The sequence below is a fragment of the Salarias fasciatus genome (genome assembly GCF_902148845.1).
Source record: "Salarias fasciatus chromosome 23 unlocalized genomic scaffold, fSalaFa1.1 super_scaffold_20, whole genome shotgun sequence".
Classification (NCBI taxonomy): domain Eukaryota; kingdom Metazoa; phylum Chordata; class Actinopteri; order Blenniiformes; family Blenniidae; genus Salarias; species Salarias fasciatus.
In genome coordinates, this window is record NW_021941230.1 from 15,376,430 (window position 1) to 15,398,534 (window position 22,105).

Genomic DNA, 22,105 nt, shown 5'->3' on the forward strand with positions numbered 1-22,105 from the left:
ACCACCGCTTGGTTGACTCAACAGGACACAACTCAGGCCATCAGATTACTGGAGCAGGATGTCAGCTAATAGTAATTACTTCTTGGAAAAGTGAAAATAGCAATAACTCTTCACTGCCGATAAAAGTAGCCCATGACTTTCCTGATGACTGATTCACTCATTGAGTTCAGGAAGTTACACCAGTCAGTAGCAGGAAGATGCTCTAAAATTAATATTTTGCTCATAGATCGGGGCCGTGAGGGACAGACGCATCTGATCATGCTCAAGCTAAAGCTAACAGGGGGAGACAGCAGAACAGAGGACTACAACGCTTGGTAATTTTACAAGTAGTTACAGCTACTTTATGATGTGTTTTTGGAATTCTGATGGAAAAAGAAGATAGAAGGAGACAATCTTGTGATTACTATCGTTACAGGAGCAAATGAGCAACTTTACAAATCCAGATGATTTCAATCCCAATGACAGTGTTTCAAATGTGGGCAACTCTTAAACAAGTGTGAATCCAAGTGCCGCTTCCTCTGCACAACTTAAAAGTGCTGCAGAGAGAACTGCACTTGTTGCTCGTATGGCAGCTTTAAAGGAGACACATGCACTGGTGGAACGGGAGCAACAAATAAATAGAGGTAGAGGAAGTTCTTCTCATGAATCTTCAAATGGGATGAACTCTAATTTTGAAAAAAAGAAGAGGAAAGCGTCAACATGCAACACTCTTGACTTCATGGCTAATATATGGAGTATAACATAAGCTTGCAGCTTTGAAAGAGAAAAGAACATGTGGGACAAGCACAGAAAACAAACAATCTGCAATGGATACAAGATCTAAGAAAATATAAATTAAAGAAGCAAATGTGTTGAATCTTTATCATGCACATGTCATCAAAGACCTTTAAAACCAGAAGCTGCTGCTTGGTTTAATGAAGAGGATACTCAGCAGATAAATCAACAATAAAACAACCAAATACCACTCGGAGATGTTGCAACCATGCACTAACAAAATGAGATTGCCACTGCTCTTTTGCGTCGGCAGCACCTTCAGTTCTCCACTCCGGCACCAAGCCTTCGTTAAAGCACTTGAACAAGGAGCTGAGGGCAAAGCCGGTAAAGCTGACTGCTTGAACTATCTTGAGCAGTTCACAGCAGGACAACTGAGTCACCAGGCATCAAACTCGATTCTTCCACCGCTGCCTGGCTGGAAAAGATCAACGCACACTTCCATCGTTTCAGTGCAAGTTAAGTCTACAAAAGGAAACGATACTATAAACTTCCGCTTTTTTAGGCCCTGGCTGTCCAGCAACCTTTGTCCTGAACATCTCACACAAAAGTTGAAAATAGCACAACAAAGACTAATTTTCTGTTGTAAACCATGAGACAGGAAAGAGTTGTTCCATCCAACTGGAAATGTCGGGGCTGGAGATAAACGGTTTCATAAATAGGATCAGTGGGCACAAAGATGTCTGAAGAAGACGTAAGATTCATGGGAATCACAGAATCTTCTGCGATAATGCAGGGTGAGAGGAATATTGCATCCAGAGGAATTAGGGCCTCTGAGTTACTTCAGAATTCAGCCGGTTTGAAGGTCCGAGTTTTCTGACTGGCCAACCAGCAATGGCTGTGACAACACAGTGGATTGTGATGATCCAGAGGCCGAAAGAAGAACCTTGGTTAATGTTGCCAAAGCTGAGTGTACGCTTTGCAGACGGTTCAAAGCGAGAGAGTTGTCAAAGATCTAGCTCCATTTGTTGGTGTGGATCATTTTGGGCCAGTTATGATTAGAAGGGGAAAGGCAGTTTCAAGCGGTATGGTGCGACATTTACCTTCTTGGCAAGCAGAGCCATCAGTCTGGAGGTGGAAAAGTCACTGGGGACTGACGCATGCATCAATACCTCTGTGGGTTCATCAGTAGAAGAAGTCAAGTTTGTCACAACAAATCAGACAATGGGACAAACTTTGCTGGAGCAGAGAGAGTTGAGGGACGCAAAATCAAGGTGCTCTGATTCCCTTTGGTGTGGAAAGTTCTGGTGTTCTGGTGTTCTGGTCCCAGGCCTGCTCGGGGCTTTTCCAGCCGGCTGGGCTTGATGGATGATGCCCTCAGAGGGGCAGATGGGGCTCTTTTCCTTTGGGACTTCCTCCTCGTACCTGTTCACATCCATACGTGCTGAAGTGGAGGGGCAGACAGCGACACACCCGGCTTTGTCTGAAAACAATATTGAGCGGAGTGGGAAAGGTCACACAAGGAAATCCCACCCTTCATTAACCATATGTGACGGAGAGAGACACTCAGAGGGTTTCTTCTGTTTGTCTTTCAGGGAAATGAACCCACTCACATTCTGGAACCAAACAGCTACTTTTTATTTACAGCACAGTGGGGATCTATTCACAGAACTATGCAACCCAAATGCTGACGAAACGACATCATTCTTTAACTCAAACTCACTCCTTTCTTCTTTCACTGAGCTGGTGTGAACCGCGTTTAGGTCGAGAATGAATAAAAACTCTCTGGGATTCGTGTCTCTGAAGGCCGAAACCAGCAGCTCTTCAGTCGCGACAGGAAAACCTCCACTTCACCTCCAACAAGGGGGGCAATATTTGTCTCCATATGCAGTAACATTAAAGACAAATTGAGATCAGGCCATGGTGATAATTAATGTAACGTGAGACATCTCAATTCAAGTGAAAAAAGCAATAAAATGACATTATTCCCTTTATTTTTTAAAGCTTTAACCAGCCGAGAAGTTCTAAAAAAAAGTACTAACTACTCTAAATATGTACAAACACTTTCCAGCATTTAGAATTAATCAGATATGAAGTGTAAAACCACTGAACGTCCACTCATTTCTTTTTCCTTTAACTTAGTAAACAGGAAATATAACATAAATACCTTTTACATATGTTATATTTCTAACATAAATAGAGAAGAGTTCAGCTCTTTCCCTGCCACTCATACCTTTCACTGAGAACACAGCGTTTCGCAAAGATCGTTGGGTGGTTATGTGGAGTGTCAAAACAGGTCATGCAAAGTTATTTGATTTTTTTTTTTTTTCTTTTCATCAACCGTTCCGTTTCTATTTAACCGAGCAAGACCTTGATTAATCGAGGATATTACGAACGCACTGAAAAGGGCGTTCAGACACACACTGCCTCCACGGTGGACGTTTCCCCAGTCAATACGATTCTCAGGCAGAATCACTGCTAACCTCGCAAATAAACGCACATATATGTGAAACTGCTGCATTGTTAGCGCCGAAGCTAGCCTTTTTTTTTAAGTCAAACAAATTCTAAGAGGGCCTTAAACAGTGGAAATCCAGACAGGTTCTTCATGTTTCCAGAGTTTCTCTTCAGGAGGAGCAACAAGAGACCGAGGGAGATTTACTGTTCGCGTGTTAAACCATCTCCTCACGCTCTCCCGTTTCCTCCAAACTCACAAACCATTGACCGCCCAGTTCTGAGCTGCCCTGGCGTCTTCACAGGGCAGCATCCCAGCAGCAGACTCTTGGGGTTTAATCCACAGTCGGGTCCTCAGGCAGTTGGACTGGGAAGTTTGGGCAGAATATAGGGAAAAAGTTGGCATTCGGTCCGTGGACAGTTGGCCTTCACACGAAGGGGCTGTCCGAGCGGAAAATGTCCGAGTAGCTCTTCCCGTTCATGTGCTCGGTGTGGCTCTCAATGCTGTAGCAGCGGTGCACCTCGGTGAGCGACGACGCCACGTAGGACGCCGAGCGGAAGAAGTCGGCGTTGGCGAAGGTGCCGGCGAACTGCATCCGCTGGAGGTTCCAGTGTCTCCGGAGAACAGTCTGCACCTGTGGGTGGAGGAGCAGGGCAATCGGTACGCAGGAAATTCACAAATTTGAATAAATCAGCCTAGACAAAAAAAAAAAAACACAATCTCATGACTCACCTCTCCATTGAAGAAGCAGAATATTGTAGAAACCAGGAGGCCCTGCAATGACAATGAGCAGAAACTATGAGAAAAATGAAACTCCACCTTACACTTGGGGTCTGAGATTAGTCCACAGTCGTGTTCTGGTACCTGGTAGTGCATGAGGATGTTCATGATGTACAGGTAGATCTCAGACACCCAGTGGTCGTGGGGCTTGTAGGGCAGCAGGACGAACTGGATGCCCAGCAGAGGGATGAGGATGAGGGTGGCCCGCACCGCCCGCATGTACAGGCTGGACTCGGCCTGATGGGTAACCCGCAGCTTGGTGATGAGAACCCGGACGATGTTCAGCAGGAAGAAGAGGTTCACCTGTGCGACACGTCGGCACCGTGTGGGTCAGTTACACAACTACCGCTGGTACAGGCTCGTGTGCGTGCGTGTGTGTGTTGTGTGTGTGTGTCAGCGCTCACCACCAGCGCAGCACAGATGGGCCCGTGGATGATGTAGAGCAGGGAGGTGTTGGAGCTGACCCAGCACCTGCGAAAGCGGCAGTCAGATCCACACCCGGAGGAAAACGGCTAAAATCGTCGGAAACGCTGGACGGGATCACAAACACTCACCTGTCGTTGTAGTAGAAGTGGCGAGCTATCGAGTGTATCACCGCGGGAACCAGTGGGAAACCTGGAAAGTCAAAGGAGTGACGCTAGTGCTAGCTAGTGCTAGTTAGCATGCTGAAGTGTAGGGGGTAAAAAAAAAGCCCTCTCTCACCCCAGCCCAGCAGGTAATACCACACCAGATGCTGCTTCTCTGCGAAGACGGCCACCACGATGAGCGTGTGCAGGTAGATGCCCTCGCAGAGCATCCAGAAGTAGTTACAGCTCAGCAGGTAGAGGTGCACGAACATGACCAGCTTGCAGCTCCCCTGGAAGCACGGAAACACGCTATACAAACACACGCACACGCACACAAAGAAATCTCCCAGCATGCACGCCGTTTCCGCTGGGAGACTCACCGAGTCGTTGTACGAGTGGCCCTGCTTCGTGGCCACCGTCGTCAGCCACACCACCGTGATGATGGAGTTCAGCACGAACGACAGGAAGAGGTTTTTGTGGAGCGTGATCCTCTGGCAGCTCAGGCTCCTGAAGGCACCGCGAGAGGAGTTAACGGAGCCGTCCGGGCGGCGTCCGGCCAGACACGGCCGAGCACGGCGAAACTCACTTGAAATGGAAGAATATTCCCAGCGATATGAGCAGGGACACCAGCGACAGCCCGTGGCCGATCATCACCAGGTAGAAGTGCGTCATGGCCGCCTGCGGCAGAACGCAGACACACGGGTTTACGCGTGCACGGCTGGCGGAGAGCGCACGTGCCGGCTCTGCTGTCACACTCCTACCGTCCCCTGCGTCACGTTGGCTCTGCAGTTGGTGAAGTTGGTCCAGGTCCTGTTGCTCTCCGGGTGGCGTCCCCACTCGCCCGTCTCTGTGCAGACCTTGGACGCCATGGCTGGACACGGGACGCCGTCATCAGCAGCAGTTCATAATTGAAAATTTGAATAAGAGATTTGGGTTTTCGTTTGTTTTTTTGTTCTCACCGAGGGTGTCGAAGTCGTGGTAGTAGTCTGGACAGCTCTGCTCAGTCAGCCCGGCTTCGCTTTCGTCCCAGCACAGCCACCCGTCCCACGTCGCGTTGCACGCCGGCCCTGCAGTCCCTGCAGGCGCAGACCATTAACACAGGTCAGCAGGGCTGCTAATGCTAACGCTAATGCTAATGCAGTTTATTTTACTCCCTTTACTCATGTTGTAGAAAGCTATGCACATTTTCCTGAATCCTTTGACTTCAGCATCACTTCAGTTTGACTCTTGATCGATGATATTTGTTCGTTTTCGTGACTGCTCACCGTTTGGTCTTGTTTTGCGATGCGACTCCTTGATGATCCTCTGGAAACATTCGTACTGCGCCTGCCTGATCATCCTGGTGGACTGCGGCTCGCCCTGGTAGTTCGGGTGGTCCTTGTATTCGTCCTCGGAGGTGGCGGACGCCAGCGGCTGAGGGCGTAAACAGACCCCGGGGGTTGAGAGGTGACAGGAAACGTCAAAGCAAAGTGGAACTCAAGTGGAAAGGAACATTATCTTGGTGACGATGTGGCGTTCGGGTGCACCAGTCGGTTACCGTGTGGAGTGAGCAGAGCACCAGAAGAAGAGTGAAGCAGTTCAGACCCATCTGTGCTCCGAGCGTCAGGAGGGGCTGAGGAACCGACACATGTCTTTGAATGCATCGTCACTCAATCTGAGTCTGAGCAACAACAACAACAACAAAGGGCACAAGGCTCCAACCTCTCTTATCGTTATTTTAAAAATGGTGATAACACTTGATGATCTGGATATCAGAATAAGTTAGTATACGCTCAGAGAGAAAGAGAGACAGCGGCTCTGCAACATGAACACTTTATATGACCGAAACAGTGAGGCTCTGGAGTCATTCATTTTGTTATAGAAATCGTGTACCGCCTCAATTTTATCAAAAGTCGAGCCCCCCTGAAGGCTCAGCCAGGAAATATGAGACGGTTTTCATGATGAATGTGTCCTGTAACACACCCAGAAGACTGAACAACAACAGGGAGCAGCTCCTGGATGTGTCGCCGTCCAGAAGCTTTTCCGTCAAAAGCAGTTGGTGACACAAACTCACAAAAAACAAAAGAAAATCTGAGATGAATATGTAAATAAATCAACACATTTGAAGCTGAAGCATTCAAATTGGAGTCTACTTTCACTGCTTATTCTTTAATACTCATGTAAATACAATTATATTTGATAAAGTGTAGTTTTATTGTGATTTCTCTTTTTTTTCAAAATTCAAATCCTTATTTTGTGTTGTATTTCAAAAAAATGCACTTGTGAAAGACAGAAAAAAATGATTCTTTTGTTGTTGTTTTTCACCCTTTTGAGAATTAACAGTTAACACTGCTTTAACTCAGATCCTTTGTGCATTACTGTCACACAAAGCAGATGTTTCTATGCACCCATGCTTGAATTATACATTTTCAGTCCTGATATCTTCCCATTCTGAGTCCTGAGTGTGCAGCTCGAGCATTTCCCTGCTTCTGAGTCTGTAAAATGACTTAAATCTGCCAACATGCTGAATAAAGCTGCTTACCTTCGCGCAGGAGGGAGAAAAGTACCTCAGTGATGAGTATTTTCCAGGGTAATCCTTACTGAGTGCGTGGAGAGGAGTGCTTGAGGAGCAGCTCAGAAGTGTGTGTGAGTGTGTGTGTAGAAGTGACTGCAGTGACCTCCCATGCTTTGCCTTTTGTGCAGACTCGTCCCTGGAGAGTCATGGGGGCTCTGCTCAGCTGCAGGCATCAGAACACAACACACTGTCACTATTTTACATCTGTTTCAAGGTCAAATGTGGCACATTTCACCCTTTTTGACCTGGAAATGCATCGACTCGCTGATACACAAAGAGAACTGACTGGTTTTCAGTTGTTTAACCAGTGATGACGGGAAGGCAGGGGTTAATTTATCTGGTATTATAGTAGGGGATGGGCAGATCTACTAATGAAGGATCTTTACTGATTAAAATATTGGCCGATCACTCAGCGCAAATAAGCAATCTTAAAAAGTATTTTATTTAATGGAGGCTGGTCTCCTAATTAAAGGAATTAACCTTAACATTAACCAGGATGCTGCTACTTCACTTTTTACCTTTGGGTTTTATTTCTGACTTTAATTATAGCTAAAATATATTTAATTTGAATTCTTCATGGTGTTTATTTTATTCTTTTACTATAATGTCATTTTTTTATGGTTGCATGTTACGTAATATTCTATATCAGTTTTTTTTTATTGTTAATGTTTTTCTTAATTATTATCCTTTAGTATTTTTTTAATTTGGGGCCACAGTTATTTTTTGTTGTTTGATATTTCTATTTTCTATTGCTTTATTTCATTTTTAGTCAAAATAGTACTTCAAAATTCTTATTGTTTAATATTGGTTGACTTCCTTTCATGATATAATGCGTAATACACATTGTTTTAAAATGTTCTGATAGCTATCTCTAATTCACATAATTTATTTAACTTACTCTCATTTTGGACAGTAGTTAATCATGTAATTAATAATTATTGTTTGTTTTATTGAGGTTTCAGAAAGGACCAATCAACGGGAATTGCTTTTTCACTTCCTGGTCAACAGCGCCCTCTGGTGAAATGTCACCACACTACTAAAACAACATAGTCTTTAAAAAAAAAAAATAATAATAATAATAATTTTATTCCCCTCCTTCATTATATTTTGACTTTTTTTTTCTTTGTGGCTCTTAAAACTGGATAAACCGTTCCTGACAACAATAACAGTGAAAATGTTATTAGTTTTTATTTCTATTGGATGTAAACCAAATATTTTGTCATTAAAACCAGACACAACTTTGCCTTTTTTTCTTTAAAAGCAATCTAATGACATTTGAGGTGTCAGGCTCAAAGAATTTCCTGTTATTTTTTTTCTTGATGGGCTGAATAAGTGTAACTGATTTTATTTATGCAGTGTTTTCATAAACATCTCACTCTGCGTAGTTGTATTCACAGGAATTTAAAACACTGTGCGCAGTTTTCCGGTATCAAGTAAATTTATTTAGTGCACAAAAAAGGCGAGACTAATATAACACGACTATTATTACAGAGAAAAAAAAACACAAGAAACAGAAGCCCGAGGACAGTGATACACACACACACACACACACACACACAATAAAAACAAAAAACAAAAAAACAAATCACTGTCACTTAGTACATGAGATTTTTTTTACTATTTACACATGGAAAAGACTTGTGAATGAGACGTCGTACATCCAACATCAACTCGTGGAAGTTGACTTTAAGAGTGAATTTGCTGTAAATATTGCTTCTCGGTGGCGTGACGGGTGGTTGTCGAGTCTCCAGCGGCGCGTGGGAGCCGTATAAGCATCTCATGTATAAAGTGGGATGTGCTTTTTTTGTGGATATCTGTTCGGAGCTTCATGGCTTTAAAACAGCTGCAGTTTTTTTTTTTCAGCTGTTTAAAAAAGGTACAGTATGTCAGTAAATTTTCCATACTGCACCTTTAAGTTAAAAAAAAAAAGAAAGCTTACCACTGATATACAGTAAGGATGAGAAGTTAAAAGGTCAAAAGTGTCATGATGTTTTATCCTGAGAGGAAGAAGTTATTTCATTCATTTGGACGCATCTAAATCAGCGACTAAGAATAGATGTTGAGATTTTTCTTTACTTTGAGTTAAGACAAGTTGGCTACCACAATTTTTGTTATGTCAAAAAAGTATTAAATTACAAATTTAGGCTGATCGGTACCTGACGGTGCGTTCATGGAACTTGTGGGGGGAAAAAAAGGACAATGCTACTTCCAGACGGATGGAGGTGGGACCTTCATGAACGCACCACAGGGCCAGGCTAATAGTACAGGTTCGGGCTCTCAAATACAGCCGATCTACAAGGCACCAAACAAGGAGCGACAAGAAAACAATGGCAGGAGGGATCGCGGTTAAAAGTCCTGCCGGGTATCGGCTCCGGTTGTGCCCAGGAATGTGTATAATTCATGAGTGTCATTGGGGCTTTTGTACGAGTCGTGTAGCTTCTTGTCACCGAGTCGTCTAACAGCTATGATCATGGAACTCTACGGTAAAAATGCAAAATACGGTCTCACCCACAAAGAAACATTCATTTTCATGCATTCAGAAAACACTTTAAATAACGGCAGCTTAGCTTCACAATGTACATCGATGTCTCTGCTCCAAAACCACCAGAGTCCAGCTGGACGTCCTCGACTCACAATCAGATTGCTAATGGTCAACAAATCCCAGAGGCTTTTTCTTTCTTCTGCTTCTAAAAAGTGGATCAAGGCTTTGCTATCAAAACTGCAAATTGGGAAAGCCTCTGAATTTCGAGCAGGCATTCACGGTGAGGATAAGTGCACTGCGCATCCGCCCGTCTCGCCAGATTGAGCTCCGCCCGTGCCTCCACGCGGTCGGAGTCCGCGACCTCGGGCAGTAGGAAGGCACCCTCTTCAATGCCGGCGCTGGGGATTGTGGGACATCGTGTTCACGCGGACGCTTGCTGTGGTGGTGGTGGCGGGAGGGGGGGGGTCTCGCTGGTGATCGTCAGGTTGGGGAGAGTGACATTAACGCGGTGCAGAGTCGGGACGCCGCTCCGCGCCTTTAGCGAGCTCGATGCATTCTTTGGCAAGGTTGTACAATCACGGAAAATCAACAACAACGATGCCTGCGTGGAAGCAAACTAACCCCAGTCTCTCCGTATGGGTGAAGTACGGCGGTATCTTTTGCATGCGGTGCCGCGCTCGTCCTCCTGGGCCGCCGTCGTCGAAGTGAAGTGCATGATGGGACACTGAACTGGAAAACAGGCTTGAAAAGAGGCGGCGGCGCTCTAGCTTCTCTTGGTCAGAGGTCGGGCCTCTCGGACGTGCTTGGCGCCCCTCTTCTCCGTCTTGACCTTCTCCCTCACCTTCCTCAGGCGCCGCGGGGGCGGCGTCCCTCTGGACTCGCTGTCCTCCTGAGCGCTGGACGTGTCCATCCCGTCCCGCTCTTCGGGAATGTTGGGAATGGCGCCGCTGCTGCCATCTAAAATGTTCCTGAGGGCGGGGTCCTCCGGCGTGCAGGTGGCGGTGGTGCCGCTCTCGCTGCTGCTCAGGTCCTGCTCCTCGCCGTACCGCCCCCCTCGGCTGTGGTGGGACAGGGACGAGGCCCTGATGGACGGCCTGTCCCGCTCCGTCTCGCGGAGGTTGTGCTGGGGCTCGTTCATGTCCACGCCCGAGTCCAGGCTGGTGTCGTTGCTGCTGGGCGGGCGGTGGCGGCTCTGCAGCTCGATGATGGAGTGGCGAACCTGCGCGGCCGGCTTGCCGTCCAGAGACACGAACCAGGCTCTGGGGTGAGAGGACGCCGACTTGCCGCGGGTCAGCTCCAGCAAGGTGCGCTCTGAGATCCCCTGGAGCTCGCCGGGAACGCCGTGGCCGCCGCTGAAGGCCTGCATCCCGGCCGCCTCGTTCAGAGTCCCCGGCACTGACACGGAGGACTCCAGGAGGTTGCTGTAGCGCCCCCACACCCCGGCGCTGGGGCCCTGACCCTGGGGAGGGGTCTCCAGAGGCTGAGGGTCATCCTGGCTGCTCTGCTGGGGACTGCCCCCGCCCTGCGAGTGGTGGTGTTGGGCTTTGGGCAGTGTCTGGGTGTAGCTGTCTTTGCTCGCAGGCTCCGAGTGGGCGTCGTACTCCACGCCGTTGCGGGGGAAGGTGGCGGACTTGCATCCCGACAGCTGCTGCTCCGCACCGCCGAACAGCTCCGGCGCCTGGATGATGGCCACCGGCTGGTTGTAGAGATGCACCAGCTTGTCAGGGAAGAAGTCGGTGTTCATGTTGGCCTTCTCGGACTGCTCCCGGAGCCGGGCCAGCTCCTCGCTGTTGATGTAGTGCGGCGGCTGTGGACCCTTCATCCGGTCTGCAGGGATGTTCTGGTACAGGGGCGCCGAGGCCCGGCCCCCCGGATCCTCCACGTAGATGTTGTAGTTGGCCTTGTGCCTGGGCGTGGACAGCGGCTCACACTGGATGCTGCAGGAGGCCAGGCTGTTGTCTCCGGACCGGAACAGCAGGCCCTCCTCCAGGTCCGTGGAGGTGGTCTGGTCTTTCTTCACCACCGTGAGTTTGGAGAAGCGAGCTCTCCGCCGCCGGGGCTCTCGATGCGAACCCCTGTGCACAGGAGAGAGAAAACAGCTTCAGACGAGAACCATCAGGGTTCATCCGGAGTTCTGCAGATCGGCCTCTCACCCGCAGTGGCACAGCAGCAGCGACAGAAACCCGACCACCACGGCCAGAGTTCCTCCCAGGATTCCCGTCAGCAGGTAGGTGTGGTACGACATGAAATCCAAGGAGTTCAGATGTGCCAGGTAATCTGAAAAGAGACGGAGGTCAGAGCCGGTCGGGCATCGGTTCAGACGTACTGACGCAGGTCTTCGATTGATCTACCGCTGGACGATGAAGACGATGGCAAGGGTGCGGCGATCCAGTAACCCAGGTGGGACGCGGTGTAGGTCCAGACCAGTCCATCTCCAACCGTTTTGACGATTCCCAGACCCTGGTTCTCCCAGGCGCCTTCACACAAGAGACAGAAATGAGGATTTAAGCGCGACTGCATTCTGCTTCCATTTTAATCATCTCTCCGGTCTTCATGGTCTCAGCTGGTTCCGTGAACTCCGGGTCCCACCTGTCTTCAGGTTGAGGGCCCAGGCCGGCACGGTGTCCCCGGCCCTCAGCTGCGCGCCACGGCCCAGCGGCAGGCTGATCTGGATGGGCCCTCGGACCTGGAGCTCCTCGGCTCCGGAGTACAGCTGCACGCACACGGCCGCCACCGCCTTCAGCTCGATGCTCCTCAGTGCTGTGGGCGAGGGGCCAGTTCAGAAACGACCACCTGCTGCCGCTTCGCCTCTTTATTCAACAGATTGCGGAGGGGACTCGCAACGACGCCCTTCTCCTGTTCACCTGATTTGTTGCTGATGATGCCCGGAGTGCAGTTGCTGCAGTCCTTGGCCAGGTGGCGCTGCGGCACGGTCAGAAAGGCGCTCACTGAAGACACATTGCTTCTGTCAGGGATGGCGAGCAGGGACTTCGGGAACTTGACTTTGGGTTGAGAGGAGCTGTCTGTGGGAGGCGGCGGAGTTAGTCAGATCAGGTGTGTGTGTGTGTGTTTTTGCATGTGTGTGTGTGTGCGTGTGTGTGTGTGTGTGTGGACTCACCAGGTAACTTTGCGGCGATGAGCACAGAGTCCTCGAACAGCCAGATGTTTCCCTGACTGAGAGGGAGCAGCAGCAGCGTCACTGCGGAGAAAACTGACGAGAAAAAAATAAATTAATTAGAGGAACAATCAAGAAGAGTCATCATGCATGTGTGTGTGTGTGTGTGTTTGTGTGTGTGCTGTCTGAGCGGTGAGGCTCAGGTGTGTGCAGCCTCCAGCAGGTGGCGCCACCTTGTGAGCATCTTCATCAGTGTGAGCAGCACAAAGGAGGCGCCTGCTTCCCTCCCTCTGAATCACCAGCTGGAGGAGCACACACACACACACAAAGGAGGCGCACCGCCCCCAAACATTCAGGACCCCCCCCTTCCACCCCCCTCCCCCTCCCCTCCTCCATGTGACTGAGGACAAAGAGGAGCGGGACACCTCCACGCTGCTCCTTACTGGGTCTCTTGGAGGTGGTCCAGGGCAGCGGTCCGGGCACGTAGCCCTCCATGCGGCCCAGCAGGATCAGACCGGGGGCCCTGGGCCTGTACGCCACCCACAGCAGGACCTCCCCCGTCTCCCCGGTCCGGGCCGAGCTCCTCACGCTGTGGTTCAGGTACACGTCCACCCAGGCCCCCGACAGAGGCTGGCGGGTCACAGCGTCCTTCACCAGAACCTTCAGAGCGAAGAGGGCCTCTGTGGGCGAGGAAGAGGAGGAGGAGGAGGAGGAGGAGGAAGACTGTAACCTTTCTCACAACATGAAGAAGTGATGAGGCTCAGAGCAGGATGAATAATAGATCACAAACCAAGTGACAGCAGAGGAGCTCCGCTTCTAATCTCTCACTGACAGACTATACCTTAAAAAAAAAATCTATCATCTATTAAATAATGCGAGCTTTGTCTTATTGTCTTTCAGACAGGAAATGACTTCAAATCATGTCTTCAGACACCAGCTAAGATTTAGGAAACAACAATTACATTTATTTTTGCTCATTTAAGTCTTTTTTTCCACAAAATTTGCTGATTTGACTCATTTAATACATCATTTGATCGCTGTTGTACACCTAAACAGACTTCGTTGATGAGGCTCATCGAGAAGATGGCAAATAATTCAAAACATTTCTCACTGTCAAACAAAACGTGACTGATCTTCAGAGGTAATCATGCCATCTTCCTGTTTCCTGTGAAACTGGAGTTAAGAGATTTGTGATTAAACACTTCAGGAAACAGTTGTGTCATTTATTGTTAACGTTTCCATTCCCCCCAAGAGGCCTCAGAGAAAGTGAAAATAATACATTTTCAAAGTGCTTGTTGGCGAATTGCGCGATTTACCGGATGCGCAGCGCAAATAATGGATCCGTTATTCCAAGGGTCCGTCAGTCACGGATGCAAATGAGCCTGCAATGGCCGCAATTATCCGATCTTGCGCATTTTGTTAATTTTACATGGACTAAATGTGAATTTACTCTAATTCAGGAGACGTGTTTGCTTTTCTTCATAAATCATGGGGATTATTCTCCAGATTTTAGAGCCTGTGTGTCCAGAGGAGGCGCCATGTAAACAAAAATAAGCCAGGCCAGTGACAGGAGACATAAACAGCTAATTTATGGCCCTGTTTTGAAGAAATGTCTCCATTTTCCACCTTTTTTCGAGAACAAACAGCGGATTGAGAAACAGTTTGATGATTCTCATTATAAATAACATGAAGACTGAAGATAATAAATCAATGTGGATCAATAAATCCTGCGGGATGACTTTTAATTAGCCCGGATCTGCCGCGGGCCGCAGACAATGAGCGCAGCTCCGGGTGTTTACCTGCGGAGGATCCGGGGCTCCGGCCCGGGGCCGTCCCGTCGGTACCGGCCGCCACCCCATTGTCCCCGGCCGGGATGGAGGAGGAGGTGGAGGCCGGGCCGCCGCCCTCCTCCTCCTCCGCGGCTCTCACCGCTCCATCGGGCCGCAGGATCAGCAGCAGCAGCAGGGCGAGCAGCGGCGGAGCGGAGCGCACGGCGGCGGGCATGGCGAGGCGGGCGCGCGGCCCAAAGACATACCGGGGCGCCGGAGGGAAGCTCCGGCCGCGCAGAGAGCTCAGGACCCGGGACGCAGCCCGATCATGGAGGCATGGAGCGTGGCGATGGCGGAGCAGACTGAGGGGAAGACCCCGAGGAGGAGGAGGAGGAGGAGGAGGAGGGAGGAGACGCGCGCGCGCGCACACACTCAGAGGATGATGGAGGATGCTGGTGGTGCTGAGGCTGGGCGTGTGTCACCAGCATCCAAAACAATGAACACAATGAGACGATTAAAGGGAAATAACCAACTAAAATAACTTCATAAATACATAAATACTAAAATCACTTAAAACAGACTAATTCAACTGAACACGCAGGTGAGATAAATCTGAATACATATAAATAGAAAAAAAAGATAATTTAGTCAAAATGACTGAATACAATCCATATGAATCCAAAATATAAATTTAAAAAGAAGAAAAAGTTCAAAGCAATGTCAAAAGACACGTTATAACGATTATTAAATCAATCACTATGAATATAGCGGAAAATTAATGTAAAAAATTAAGTGAAATTGGACTTTCAATAATAAAAACAGACTATGTTGAGTTTATATGTAAGATTATTGCAACCTGAAATTTAATCTCCATAATAAATAACAAACTTTCCGTCAAGAAGATCTTATATTTCGATACTTTTGGAGTTTTTATAAAGTCTCATTGTCCTCTTTCCTGCTGACGCCTTCACAACACCGTCGGGAGGTGGCGCTGTGCTGCCGTTTCTAAACGTGAGGTGAGAAATCCAGCCTTTGTTGAGCTTCTTTCACTTAAAAATGACCATCAGAGGCTGCAACACTGAACAGGTCAGACAGGAAACATGTTTTTTTTTTTCTAATATATTATTTATAAAAATAAGAGTGAGAAATGTGTGATTTAAACTGTTGGAAACCTGATGACAGGTGTTCATTTGAATAGTTTGGGATTTTTTTGGCAATATCCAGCCAGGATAGGCAATATGACATAGACTAAACTGCAAATTTACAAGAAAGGCTGGTGATTAGCCATCAGATCAGGGCATCAAGTTGATTGTTTACCGAGTGACAGTTTCAGCCCTAAATAACTCTACGAATGAGCATTTCTTTGCCTTTTCCTGTTGAAACCTCTGCATGGAAAAATGAAAGGAAACGTCATGTTTAATCAGTTTTTATTAAAATGATTGATCCAAAGAGTGAGACTGAGTTACAAACACAAATAGAACTGTGTAAGTGTGTGTGTGTGTGTGTGTGTAAGTGTGCTACATTTTGCTGTGAAACATCAACAAAACTTTACTTTTACCGTTTGAATTACAGAAGTGCAAACGTTAGAAAACAATGAGATTCGATACAAAGTGCAAGATGGAGGTCTTTAAAGTGAGACACATTCAGAGAACATTAAAAACTTAATATTGCATCAATTAAATTCAAAATCGGTCGAAACACCAGCAGTTACCAGTTGACGGGGAGGGACTGACTTTTAGCAGCATGTTGGCAGCAGGAGGAGGATTCCCTGATTAGTCGGAGTCCTTAGTTGTAAAAAGAGTTCGGAGTTTATTGCACAGAGCAGCTTCCTGTTGGCACGGTCACAGTCTCTTCGTATTTGGTCTCGATCGTCCTTCCACGGCGAGCGAAGCTCCGGGTGGGAGTGCAGTGGTGGGGGGGAGCCCCAGCCAGCGGGGCGCGCCGCCGCACCGCCGCTCCGTCAGTAGCAGCCGTCCCTCCAGGCGCCGTCCCGCAGGGCGCTGAGGGCGGACAGGCTCTTCGGAGGCGTCAGTAAACTGAGCGCAGACATTCAGTCAGGTCAGTCTGAACTGAGAAAAAGACATGGCGGTGAAGGAGTTTCAATACTTTACCTTCGTGTTGATTGGACCGCCTTGCCGCGGGGGGCGGAGCTTGTGGCGGCCACGAAGGAGGCGGGGCGGGGGAGGCCGCTGCGGGGGGCCGAGGCGGACGCCCCCGCCGGTTTACTGAGGAGCGGGATGCCGCTGTTGGCCGCCCCGCCGGCGGACGGCGACGGCGACGGGCAGGACGAGCCCTTGATGGTGGGGCTGACGTACGCCGTGGCTTTCAGCGGCTGCCGTGACAACGAGGAGAAGTTCCCCACGCTCTGGACCCGGTGCTGGAGCTGGCCCGGGGAGGGAACTGCCAGAAGTCACAGGACATATTCTTCTTTTTTAAACAGAAAACAGAGTTTTTGGACTGAAACTGTATTGTAAATGTAAACTGCAAATGTATTTTCTGGACAGAAATGAGATCAAATGTGATTTTTGGATGGAAAATCTGTCGTTCTGAGGCGAGGCGTCTCACTGGAGGACTGCAGTCTCGCCAGGCCGCCGCACGAGTCGAAGCTCTGGCTGTTACGAAGCAGCGAAGGGGAGGCGCTGGGATTGGCGGGGACGGGCACGCTCGGCATGCTGGGAGCTCTCACAAGGTTAGGCATGCTCCTCCGCAGCTTATCTAAGAGGAGAGACGCAGGAAGGGTGAAGATAAGGAGATTAGAGCGGGCCAGATTTTCCCGCTGCGACTCGTCGCCGAGTCCTGGACAATAAGAGTCGAGGGGGGAAGAAGTTAATCGGCTCCTTTGTCGTGAGACACACGAGGCTGTCAGACAGAAACTCCTCGCCATGATCCCATCAAACCCTCTCCGCCCGCCGTCTCGCAGCGTTCGGCAGGCCTAACGCGGGGCGATTCTCACGTGGGCGGGTGGGGATCGACTTACTGTCAGAATCGGCTGGAGGGAGAAACAGAGGGAGCAGAGGTCAGCGACACATGACGGCAGCAGGCTCGCCGGCCGCCCCAGAACTCCGGAACACTCACCCGATCCTGGCCTGAAGGCCGGCTGCGGCTCGGCCGGACACGGGCTGCCCGCCGCCGCCGCGACCGCCGCCGCCTGAAAGGCGAACCCAGCGGAAGGGCAGGGCGGCGTGCAGGGGGTGGAAGGAGGGGTGTACAGGGAGCTGCTGCTTCTTCGCCAGTCTCGCATGCTGGAGAAGGTGTGGGAGTGCGGCAGGCGCGTGAGGCGCGGCGGCGGCGGCGGCAGCAGGCCGTAGTCTTCGTCGTCCTCCTCCTCGTCTTCCTCCTCCAGGCCGGGGCCGGCGCTGAGCTGGCTGAGCTGGAAGGTGAAGCTCTGGCTGCGGCGGCCGGCCAGGACGGACGACACGCTGGCCAGGTCCTGCCGGAGACCTGCAGGAGCCACACATGAGGACCAGGAGGCCACACACACACACACACACCACACACACACACACACACACACAGCACCTCCTGGGGTTAATGAAGCTGAAGTAGCGATGAGCTCTGAGGTCTGTGTTACGTTATTAGAGAGGAGGAAACCACAGAGACACACACACACACGAGAATCAACGACCGAGAAGACACGGGAAGACGCGGCGGCGTGTTCCAGATGTCCGTGGAACCGGGAATTCCCAGCGGAGCTCCGGGACTTACTCTCCTCCTGCAGCCGGGCCATCACCTGGACGTCCGTCAGGTCCTGCAGCTTGTAGCCCAGAGCGATGGAGTCGTCCTCCGCCTCCGACGCTCCCAGGTCGCTGTCCACCGACGACTGCGGGCTGACGGCGCAGCCGCGCAGGCTGCGGCCTACACACACACACACACACACACACACACACACACACACACACACACAAACAGTCGCTTGAATTATACAGACTCTCCGGGTCAGAAATAGATAAAGAAGTGCAGCCGTCAGCAACCCTGCTGTCAATTTACCGACGGTAACACAATCATGACGCCTGGCTATAATTTTAGCCACTCTGTGCTCAACCAGGCCGACAGATCGCGGCGTTTCTGAGCCTTTCAGCCTCGGGGGGGACCCACTCTGCGCTGCTCGAGGGGAAAAGCCTCCATCGGCGAGACGCCGACTCCGGGTTCGGCCCTCAGTAATAATGCACAGCAATCTGCCGCCCACTCAGCCTCCGGCGTCTACCGCTAACCGGCAGCGAGCGCGACCCGCTCCCCCCCCCCCCCCCCCCCCCCCGAGGGCCTGGGGGAAGTGTGGTCAGGGGGACGGGTTCTTACTGCGAGCCGGCGGGTGGGGGAGGAAGGTGGGCGTCCTCTCGGCTACGGGGGAGAGCTCCTTCCCGATGGGGCTCAGGGTCCGATGGAAGGCCGGGTGGAGCGGGGAGGAGTGGGATGGAGCTGGGGACAACAGATCAGCATCAAACACACACACACACACACATACACGCACACACACGCACGGCAACAGGTGCGACGGCCATGTACCGGGCCTCTCGGGTCTGTGGGACGGAGACGCCGGGACGGGAGACACTCGGCTCAGAGGAGGCCCGGGAGAGGAGGAGGAGGGGGTGGAGGGGGCGGGGCTGGACAGGGAGCTACGCCACCTGGACACTGGAGGGAGGAGCAGACGGGAAAACCATGAATATTCTTTAATTCCCTGGTGAATGAAGCTTTCCCCTTCCCAGCCACTGCAGCCGCAACATTTCCGCCTCTCGCAGCTCTCCTCACTCCGCGCTGATCCCCGGCCGTAAACAGGTTAAGTAACCGTCTTTTCCAGGGAGGTGCGTGGGAGCGCGGCGCTGCCAGACTGTAATCCTTCCGCAGCTCATTATCTAACGGCTCGCCGACTTAAAGAAAGCCGAGGAGAGAGAGAGCGAGAGAGAGAGAGAGAGAGAGAGAGAGAGGAGAGAGCGCCGCTCCTCGCTCTCGCCATCGGCGGCCGGCCCAAGTTGCCCCAGCTGTGCGCCGTGTTGCATCAGTGGCCCGCCGTCGAGATGGAGAGCCGTTTCCATAGTAACCATTAACATGAAAGACACCCCCCCACACACACACACACACACCCCCAACCTACAAATCCCCTGTTTCATCGTCTGACAGGTAGAGAGAGAGAAAATCCTCCTCTTCGAAACAAGTTACCAATTAAATCTGTGAATTTTGTGTGTGTGTGTGTGTGTGTGTGTGTGTGTGTGTATGTGTGTGTGTGTGCGCTTTGAATGAGGCTTTGTGCTCGTCTGTGTGAGCTGTTGGTGACAGACACTGCTGGTGAGGTAACCTCCGCTCATGACAACAGTGTGTGTGTTTGATGTTGGTTCTGTTTTATTTTTTTTTTTTAAATCTACTTATTTAGCATTTATTAACAAGGAAGTCCCACTACACACACACACATACACACACACACACACACACACAAACCTTGTTCCAGTCGTAGTGACAGTGAGCGCCGGGCGGCCTCCACCTCGGACCTGGGACTGTCCAGGACCTGGCGGCACCACTGCTGAGGGGACAGGCAGTCCCGGGCCGCCTCTCGGCCCCCGGGGGCCACGTACAACCTGGAGGGTGAGGAGGGAGACGTCTGGGTGGAGGAGGGGCTCTGCTGGGGTAATCATGAAAACTCCTGACGTCCCTTTAAAACTCATCCTGATGTCAAACTGAAACGGCGAGGAAACATGCCACTGGTTTCTGGAACAGGTAAACTGAAGGAACACCACAGCTGCTTTTCTAAGTAAATTCACTTTGACATTCAGGAATCAGGAGGTGATGCTTCTGCTTTTTAAGTAACTGCATCCAGATTTTTAGAAGCCAGAGGTGAATCTGACACCAGAACCTCTCCTCCTCCTCCTCCTCACACTGTAACATCTTCCTCCTTTCCTGACAACTTCAGCACCACCTCTACCTCCTCTTCCTCACATCTCCTCCTCCTCCTTCTTAAAACAAAGCCCCCCTCCCCTCCCCTCTCCTCTCCTCTCCTCTCCGGAGCTGCAGCAGCAACAAATGGTTGAACTCACCAGGTCTCATCCGAGCCGTCCACACCGTCCAGGTCCAGGAGCTCCAGCTCGTCCAGAACCGACGGCCCGGGCTCGGCCTCCTCTTCCCCGGCGGCGGCGGCTCCGTGCGGCTGGAAGTAGTCGAAGGGCTCCTCCGGGGGAGCGAAGCCCCCCCGGGACGCCTGGCAGAGCAGCGCGGGCAGCGGGCCGGGCAGGCAGAGGCCGGCGGCGGAGCCCGGCGCCGGTCCGGAGCTCCGGGTCCGCAGCTGCTCGTTCTGCCGCTCCAGCTTCCGAACCAGCTCCTGCAGCTTCTTCACCTCCAGCTCGGCGCTCAGGCTCTTACACTCCACCTCCGGCATGACCAGCACGGCCGCCTCCATCACACCGACCGACCGACCGACCGCCGCCCCCGAGCAGATCCAGGCGGCACGACGCGCTGAGGAGGCCCGACCGCTGTGCCCTCTGTCCGGGTTCTAGCGCCTGCCGCTACTCGTGCGCCTGGTACCGTCTGGATGGATGCTCACCCACCCACCGGAGAGCGCGTGGCTCCACCCAGACACACGTGGTCTCTTAAAGATGTCACACTGTCACTTTGAAACCATTTCAACCTTCAAAAATTTCACACTTCTCAGTTTTTCTGGGCGGATATTCACAATTTTGGCATTTAGATGGGTTTTAAAAAATTTTTATAACGATAATTAGTGGATTTAATGATTGTGAGGAGATCAAGGTGAGCTGTAATTAACGGCGACGCACACCTGTCCATTGAGGACGCACCTCTGGCGACACCTGGTGGTCAAACGTGGTCACAGCAAGCAGCAGGTCAAAATTAAAAATGCAATTATCAAAGGATGATTTAATGACATTTCAGAAGCATATGAGAATATATGAAAATGATCATTTTAAAATATCAGATAAATTTAAGACATAATGAATATAATAAATGGCAAAAACAGAAATAAACATTATTTGATAAATGTTCTTAATTTATTTGTCATGATTATTATTGTAAATGGTGAGAAAATAAAATAAATAAATTGAAACTTCAATTAATAAAGCAAGGAAATAATTTTATTCCTGAAATAATGATATGTTTGAAATGTATATTAATAACTAACAACAACATATAATAAGTATGATATAATTAACTCTATTGAAATTAATTCAAAGCTGGTTTAACAGAAAAAAATCAACAACGAGGAAACAAGGAAGTAAAATAATTAAATAAATTAAGCCTTAAAAAAAACAAAACAAAAAGAGAAAGGAATTAGAATATATTCGTAAATGTATGCACACAGAAAGAGTTAAATAATGCAGGTTTTAAACTGTTATTTGTAAGTTCTATAAAATTAAATAAATAAAAGAAAAAAAACTAGATTTGAAAAAGTCTATTCTATTCTATTCTATTCTATTCTATTCTATGGAAGCTTCAGGATTACCATGGCGACGGAATGACCCGCCTTTTTCAGCCTCTGATTGGCTCAATTCAAAGGCTTCTCTGATGTTAACCAATCATAATGTCCCCGGAGTAACGGAAGTCATGCAGGTGTTAGTGAGCCAATCGGAGGGGAGAGGGGGCGGGACAAAGCGCTTCCAACGCCGCAAATGCCAACGGGGCAGTCTTCAATGTCGGCGAAAAATAGTAATGATAGAAATAATGTTTGTTTTTTATTT

General features: G+C 49.9%; 3 protein-coding genes across 3 annotated transcripts; all 3 read right to left on the minus strand.

Annotated features, from left to right (window-relative positions):
- Nucleotides 1–2,345: 2,345 nt before the first annotated feature.
- LOC115383822 (calcitonin gene-related peptide type 1 receptor-like) lies at nucleotides 2,346–7,149 on the minus strand. Its single transcript, XM_030086014.1, has 13 exons — nucleotides 7,031–7,149; nucleotides 6,047–6,121; nucleotides 5,775–5,922; nucleotides 5,469–5,585; nucleotides 5,271–5,380; nucleotides 5,096–5,187; nucleotides 4,890–5,016; nucleotides 4,646–4,799; nucleotides 4,498–4,558; nucleotides 4,348–4,414; nucleotides 4,028–4,246; nucleotides 3,896–3,937; nucleotides 2,346–3,797 (listed from the first exon to the last, which is right to left on the minus strand). Exons 2-13 carry the CDS (start codon nucleotides 6,095–6,097, stop codon nucleotides 3,591–3,593), a joined length of 1,395 nt encoding a protein of 464 aa, XP_029941874.1. The 5' UTR covers nucleotides 6,098–6,121; nucleotides 7,031–7,149; the 3' UTR covers nucleotides 2,346–3,590.
- A 2,583-nt stretch (nucleotides 7,150–9,732) lies between these two features.
- Nucleotides 9,733–14,833, minus strand: fam171b (family with sequence similarity 171 member B). Its single transcript, XM_030086012.1, has 8 exons — nucleotides 14,460–14,833; nucleotides 13,104–13,340; nucleotides 12,664–12,756; nucleotides 12,410–12,568; nucleotides 12,135–12,305; nucleotides 11,897–12,022; nucleotides 11,699–11,822; nucleotides 9,733–11,620 (listed from the first exon to the last, which is right to left on the minus strand). The coding sequence occupies exons 1-8, from the start codon at nucleotides 14,662–14,664 to the stop codon at nucleotides 10,309–10,311; spliced, it is 2,427 nt and encodes an 808-aa protein (XP_029941872.1). The 5' UTR covers nucleotides 14,665–14,833; the 3' UTR covers nucleotides 9,733–10,308.
- Nucleotides 14,834–15,856: 1,023 nt separating this feature from the next.
- On the minus strand, nucleotides 15,857–20,933 carry LOC115383821 (SLAIN motif-containing protein 1-like). Its single transcript, XM_030086013.1, has 10 exons — nucleotides 20,453–20,933; nucleotides 19,860–19,996; nucleotides 18,933–19,058; nucleotides 18,725–18,845; nucleotides 18,135–18,283; nucleotides 17,505–17,870; nucleotides 17,407–17,418; nucleotides 16,995–17,144; nucleotides 16,541–16,829; nucleotides 15,857–16,465 (listed from the first exon to the last, which is right to left on the minus strand). Exons 1-10 carry the CDS (start codon nucleotides 20,809–20,811, stop codon nucleotides 16,390–16,392), a joined length of 1,785 nt encoding a protein of 594 aa, XP_029941873.1. The 5' UTR covers nucleotides 20,812–20,933; the 3' UTR covers nucleotides 15,857–16,389.
- Nucleotides 20,934–22,105: the final 1,172 nt, after the last annotated feature.